Source organism: Podarcis bocagei (genome assembly GCF_964188305.1).
Source record: "Podarcis bocagei genome assembly, chromosome: 11".
Taxonomy (NCBI): Eukaryota; Metazoa; Chordata; class Lepidosauria; order Squamata; family Lacertidae; genus Podarcis; species Podarcis bocagei.
The window spans coordinates 28,460,702-28,468,244 of NC_138136.1; the positions used below are offsets into that span (position 1 = coordinate 28,460,702).

General features: G+C 38.8%; 1 protein-coding gene across 6 annotated transcripts in view; it reads left to right on the forward strand.

The window, feature by feature from the left end:
• MCTP1 (multiple C2 and transmembrane domain containing 1) overlaps positions 1-3,922 on the forward strand; it is a gene marked incomplete at its 3' end in the record, with an annotated part of 198,899 nt that extends 194,977 nt beyond the window's left edge. For all 6 annotated transcript variants that reach the window (XM_081212354.1, XM_081212355.1, XM_081212356.1 and 3 more), the window contains 2 exons: positions 668-765; positions 1,977-3,922. In XM_081212354.1, the coding sequence (XP_081068480.1) occupies positions 668-765; positions 1,977-2,048 (170 nt within the window). The remainder of the gene's footprint in view (positions 1-667; positions 766-1,976) is intronic.
• Positions 3,923-7,543: the final 3,621 nt, after the last annotated feature.

Consider the following 7,543-nt stretch of genomic DNA (forward strand, 5'->3'; position numbering starts at 1 on the left):
GCTTTGTCTAGATATAACTCTGATTTATTTTCACCACTTATATAAAAATAGTGGCATTTCAATTTATATAGCACATTTAGGACAATATGCTTTTGTTTAGCCTTTTATCAAATGGAAATGTATAGAGGCAGTTCCTATGAACTAGCAATGAGAGGTCACCTTTAAATGAACAGAAAAAATACATGTATATTACACAGGCTGCTTCATACATTTTTTAAAGTGTGCATTTGTGTGTATTTTAGAGCAGGAATAGCCTACATTGTGCCCTCTAGATGTTATTGGACTGCAATTTCTGCCATCCCTGACCATTGACCATGCCTGCTGGCCATGATAGGAGTCCAAAAGCATCTTAAGGACACCATGTTGGCTAGTCTTGCTTTAAAGTAACCAGCAGTGTAGAACGGCATGTGGTGAGTGAGAGTTAAAAGGTGTTTCAGTTAAACACTAAACTTGGGAGGCCTTTAGTTAGTAAAAATGTTCGTTTGATTTACTAGTTGGGACCAGAAGGCAAAATCAAAATTCCCTCTGCCCCAAGGAGGAAAGGAAGAAAAGTGAGAATCATAGGAGATCTTGGCAAGATCTCCTATGGGGTTGTAGCCAATTGTGTCTTAATATCATTGTAAGAGCCACTGAACAATGTATTAATATGATTTCTCACTTTATTTAGGGATCAATAAATTTACAAAGAAGCTCCGAAGTCCATATGCAATCGATAACAATGAAGTACTTGATTTCCTTTCTAGAGTTCCTTCAGATGTGCAACTGGTATGCATTTGACTTTGATCTTAAACTCATTTATTACTATTATCAGGCAGTGCTAATTTCACATTTTGCCAATTTTTAATGTAATACCTTCAGTTACAGTTATGGCAGACAGACAGATAGATATATATATATAACAAGGAAGAATCTCAAAAGCTTCCATTCATTGTCTATGGATTTTGTAATAGGCATGGGTTTCTTTTGTGGGGATTTAAAAAAATAATAATCTTAAAACTAGTTCTGCATTCCAAATAGGCCTATGTATATGTCACAGAGGCCTGCTGTTTGGGGGTGGGGGCGGCAAAGCATCGCACTTGGCATGCTCCTGTGCCAAATATAGAGACAATGTAGTGCCAGGCTGTTTTGCCAGACACTCCTCTCTTCAACCATGCATAGCCTGTGGTAGCAAACAGGAAGATGAAAGCAGAAGGAACCAGCTTATAAGCAGACAACTTTGCCCAGTATTTCATAGCAGCAAGATGGTCATATGGAATTGTCGCCACCATTCGCTGATGGTGGAAATTATTCTTGAACCGTACGTTGCATGATGGGGACATTTTCAAAAACGTAAGGCTGTTGCACACTCTGCACATAAAATCATATTTGCAGAAGTGTGTGTTTGTTTATATAAAACATTTTCTTTGCTATGAATATTTCCATTAACTGAGGGTTGAATTTGAAACTGGTTTAAAATAGCTGAAACATCAGTAGAAAGACACCTGGATACCTGCAGTTTTAAAGTTCCTGACAAGATGGGCCACATTATTTTGAAGTTGTCAGTATACAACTGGGAGCTCTCTGTTGGTATAGCAAGAGACTCTTAATCTCAGGGTCATAGGTTGGAGCCCCATGTTGGGCAAAAGGTTTTTCCACTGCAGGGGGTTGGATTAGATGACTCTTGTGGTCCCTTCAAACTCTACAATTCTGTAAAGAAGTTTATAAAGTAGGTACTGTTCATTTTTAAAGTCGTATCCCTTGGGGGAGACTTCACTGAAGTTTCTGCCACCATACTGCATTATTTCCTGGCATTATTTTCCTTGTGTTGCTTTTCCTCCTAGCAATACATTAAAGTATTTGACCTTTGGGTGCAGGGCTCAAATAGCTTGTAGGTGTGAGAGCAAGAATACTTCCTTACTCCTTTGCATTGATATTTTTTAAAAAATCTTGTGGTTGTGTTGAGTTGAAATTTCTCTCTTAACTTTGTGTTTAAACAGGTGCAGTACCAAGAACTGAAACATGATCCTACCCACAGTCCAAGTAAGAGGAAGAAAAACAACCCTGGCTAGCCAAATCCGTGTGCTGAGGAGACCATCATCTGTTCAAGGGGAAAATAAAACTAAAAAGCTCTAGACCTAAGGAGCATTTCCTCTCTCTAAGCTTTATTTATTTTGCCTTTTGTTCATAATGGGAAAATTTATAAATACTGTACAAAGGGATTTATCAGTGAAATTGCACTTGAAGTTGGACAGAGTTATGACGAAGGCTTCAAATTTAGTTTAAGCTGAAGTTTTGTTGGAGTCCATTTATAGCATGAATGTGAAATGGTAAGTGATATGATAGGCACACATGACTGGATAAGTAAAAGATACATTTTTAAACTCATGCTCTGGTTAATTTTTAAAAGCTAACTGAGGATTTATGCATGACCCATCCTTTTATCCAAAGAAGATCACTCTTTTTATATTTTATACATTTTGCCAGAAGAACAGAGCAAAGGCACTTATTTGTGTGTTTCATCCAAAAGAAATAAAACTGTAATTAGACCCTGCTGCAAATAAACAAACTGACTAGGGCTTGCCTAAAAGGCAAGCTATATATACACTAAACGCAAATGTCTTACTGGAGCTCCAAAGATTTTAAAGAAGTTCTTAACACTTTTATCATTCCACCACAAGACTTTGAAAAAAATATACCTGTATCTAAAATACTGCCAGGTTTATAATGGATTGCATCTTTAACTTTTTATATTGCCACTAATCTTGATTTGTACTTACTTAGCCTAGTGAAGAACCTGCATATCGTTCAGTAGTGAAAGAAATATTATCAGATTAAAACCATATTGCTTCAGGTGTCAGGCTGTGAACACCTTTTGTGCACATATAGTATGTCAATACTAAAATCTGTTTGCTTCCTAATCAAAAGGCCATTTTAAAAGGCTTTACAGCATAGCACTTGACCTAGTACTGTGGCAAATGAAAAAGAAACAATGTGGGCTGAATTTATATACCTGTTTTGTTTCTTCATTTGATTCACCTAATCAGTCCTCCTGATAGTTAAGTGCCCTGTTGCGTGGAAAGCATTTTTTAAATTGTGGCAGATGGGAATATAGTTTACATTTCAAAACATTGCCATTGCATAATGAGTGGCTAGGAATATATTCTTAAACTGTGACCAGTGGAGCTCTTGAGTTGAGTCTGTACACCTAAGGACCTTATCATGTAGTCCTTACAGAAAACCTGCAGTGGATGTCAAAAGGACCAATTAAGAACTAATGGATTTGTGCCCTCAGGGGGAAAAGAGATTCCACACTCTTCATTACAGAACATTCATTCTGCGTGGTGGCTGCTTCCCAGATTCTATTGCACTACTTACTGTTAAAATAGTACTTTTTTTGAGAGAGAAATATTCAATAGTATATGCACAGGAAAATGTATATACATTAATTTACATCTAAAGGTATTCTTAAACTACATTTCTCATGAAAGCTGATTTTGAAAATTATTTTTATCTTAGAGATGTGTTGCTGTTTCTTACAAATGAACTATTTTGAAATTGCCTATTTATACAACATGCTTGAAAGAATGCCAAACAAGTTATGTATCTGCAGGGAAGACTTGACCCGAACATGTTCTGGTTATGTAGCCAGGTGATCGTGACTTATTCAATATGCACATGTATGCAGGTCGTGTCTCTGTTTATTGCTGATGAACAAATATGCCATTAATGAAGTCAACCTATTGAATCGTCTGTGTTAATGTTGATAATTTCTTTTAGTCTGGAATATTTTGTTCACAGTGAAAACCTGTTACATAATACATGAAGACTTTTCTCTTTATTTGTTCACTTACTATTATCTATCATTCTGTGGGGTTTTTCCCCCCCTGTACAAAATGCTGACCTAACTTATTTATGCCATTAAACTCATATGACAAACGATTGATTTACTGTGTGAAACATTACGGGATAAAGAAGAAAGAGTTCATATACTCCCCACTCTCCCATGCTCAGGGAGAGCAAATGTCCACAATTTGCATAACGGTATTGATGGGAAAACATCTATAATGACCACTTTGGATTGGGGCCAGCAATTAAAAGTAATATTGGTGACTGCTTAGAGAAGTTATTTTCTCTCCTAGAGTTATAAATGCACTTGGAATTGCTGCCTTTGGATCTCCCAAGACCCCATCTGAGCTCTTCACCTGCAGGGGGCTGTTGCCTTTTGGTTTCTGCAATGGTTAACCGGATCATAGAACCATAGAAGAGTTGGAAGGGATCTAAGGATCATCTAGTCCAACCCCTCAATGCAGGGATGACCCTAGGAAGCCCACAAGGATGACATAAAGACTACAGACCTCTCCTGCTGTATGTTCAGTGGCACGCTGAGTACTGAGATTCCAATCAGCTACCATTAATAGCCATTAGGGCTTATCACCCATGAGTTTGTCTGATCCCCTTTTGAAGCCATCTAAACTCATTCTGTAAATGAACTGCATGATGTGTGCAAAAGTGTCATTTGTCTGTCCCGAATATACAGTTAATCAGTCAGTTTCATTGAATGATTCCAAGTCCTAATAACAGGAGGGATAAAACCTTGTCTCCTCATTTTCTTCAAAACATGCATTTTTTTTATCGGCTTCATTCCTGTTCTCCATTTGTTCTATGGAAGTTCCATCCATGTAGTAATTTTGTTTTCCCTTTCTGTACTTTCCCAGGTCTTTTTAAGTTGAGGTTACCAGAACTGCACATGGTATTCCAAATGTGGACTACTCCATAAATTCATATAGAATTCAGGTGCGTGCGAAATACATATTCTGTGCTGCGTAATCATGAGACTCAGCAGTATCTTTCCATAGCACCAGGTAGAGTATCACAGCTGGACTTCAGCTGCTGAATGAGTAAATAAACCACGTTTTTCCTGCCTGAGAACATGCTTTGCCTTTCCACACATTTATCAAGGGTTACTGCTAAGTTTACAAGCTTAGAATCCATGCAAGAGAGTTTGCATGAAATAATTAGTACCAAGTTTTTCATATTTCTGTTAGTGACTTGTCTGTAAGCTGTTGATGTTCTCCTTTGGAAATGAAACTTCTTTGGGGAATAACCCTGCCTTAAGCATCAAGTGTTTCAAGATGCTCTGTGTGATAAAATTAATTCTGGAATAAGCATCTACACCTGTTAGTGTCCTTATTTTGATAACTCACCTCAGGCATTTTTTAAAAAGGCATTTGCTTTCAGAACCACATAAAGCTGCTTTGTAGTAGAACAACATTTGCTATAAACAATTTTAAATCTATTGAGAGAGACAAAAGAAATTTGCAAAATGTTCAGGTTTTCTGTCTACTGCTAAAATCCATTCATAACTGTAATTTTCAAATATCACTTAGGGAGAAAAATGTTCATTTTTCACAGTAGATGTTTCATGAATTACTGTTTGAAATGCAATAAGAGAGAGAGATGGAAATAGTATTTTGGGTGTTTGTGTTTTTCTTTAATCCAGTAGAGTGGAAATCAGGTCACACTTTCAAGTCACATTTTCCACAGTTCGGTCTGAAGCGATCCTTTGAGCCTGAGGTTTATGTACTTTTACTTGGAAGTATTTCCCATCAAGTTCAATAGAATTTTCATCCAAATAAGTGTATATAGGAGTACAGCCTTGATGTAGTCTTAAGTTTGCACGGCTTCAGACATGGGAGCTTTAAAGTGCAAGCAACTGCAAAGTTCTGAGCTTGGTACCCTGAGCAGACCTACAAGTTGAAACAGTGAACAAAATGAAAAAGCAACCATTTTAAACTAGCGACCAGGAATATTTGGCTAGGTCTGCAGTTTGTGGAACAGAGAGTGCACTCCGTTCAGAGATTTGACAGGAACCATGCCCGTCAGAGTGGCTGCAATCTGCTGCCTCTTCTTATGGGAAGCAGAATACGGAGATGCGCCTCATCATAGCATGACTCTTCCCATTGTCACCATGCCACCCCTGTGCGGTTTTGCTAAGTGTTTTGTGATGTGTCAGATCAAGCTTCCCTCCACTTGCTTCCCTCCAGACGTTACGGACTATTTTATTTATTTGCTGCTTTTTACGCCAAAGTGCCTCAAAACAAGTTATATTGTAGAAAGAACAAGGGACATTAAAACCTAATTTAAAAACAAGATAGAAAATGCCTGTGTGTTATGTATGACATCCTACGTACCACACCGCTTAAAAGGAGGGCACAAAGAGTCCACAGACATAACTGGTTACTCTCCCAATTAAAGACCAAGGGACTGAGTAAATAGAAATGCTTTTGCCTGGTGCCTAAAAACCGACAACAATGGTGCCAGGTGCTCCACAAATAGGGGGGGGAACAAAGAGAAGGAGGAGTGTGGCAGTGAGTGTAGATCTGGCTGAGCAGGTGGTGAAAATCACCTCCTCCACTGATGGTCAAAGCCTCCAGCTGGGGCCTACTTCAAGCTGACAAGCCTGACATGGCTGTCAATCAGTTCAGGGGGTGGGATAATAGTGAAGCCAGTGTTATCATACATTCCCAAGCAGGAGGGGGGGAGAGGAGGAGGAGGAACATAGCAGCAAGAATATCAGGACTGGCTGGGTAAGTGGACCAACAAAGATTCCATTTCCCACTATTGCTGACTATTGGCTATGCTGGCTGGGGCTGATGCAGGCAAAATATTGGGAGGGCACAAGGCTGAGGAAGCCTTCATCAAACTATTCAAGGTTCTTGTGCACCTCCAGGTGGTGGCTGAAGGAGGAAGCCGCTAGATGTTTTAAGGTGATATGCACTGCAGGTGGACAGGTCTTGGCTTGCCATTAATGGATGGGTGCTTTGCAGCACATCTGAAACAGTGGCAGACTTGGGGACAGGGAAGAGAATTAAGCAGAAGTTCAAACTTTCTGAGTAGCCGGTAGTCTCTTCCTGTCCCTGTTCTCTCTCACACACCGCACACTGTCTTGAGAGCTTCCTGTAATGATTATGAATTTAAACATAGTCTGTTAACTGATGATTGCAAACAAAAATACTCATAATAAGGATGTTGTTAGGTACAGTATTAAAGCAGAGATGCTAAGAAAAGTTTCAAACAGTCAAGAAAAGCTGTACTCAGCTTGATCCTGCAAGCAGCTGCCCCTTTCCCCCAACCAAGAATGGGGAAAACTGGTGGAAAACGTTATTAAAGATTAATTTATGAAGCAGATAGAAGAACCAGTCTAGCTGAAGCAGATTCAGCATGGCTTCTGCAAAGGCAATTCCTGCCTCACAAATATATTTGTATTTTTTGAGGGCATATGAATCAGAAATGGTGAACTGCAGGCTTCCCAATTTGGCTCTTGCAGTTGTTTTCCCCAGATCATGTCCACCTGCCCCACGCTTGATAGAGGCAGTTGGATCGGATCTTGGTTTTTTGTTTTTTAAAAAATGTATTTTTATTAAATATTTTCTTGATTTACAAAGGTATGTGCAATGTCTCTCATATTTTTTTCCCCATGTAAAAATTTTTCAAATATTTTTTTACAAATCGGTTTCATTTGTTGAGACATTAGGAAGAATAGGGGGAGAGGTGGAGGGGGAAA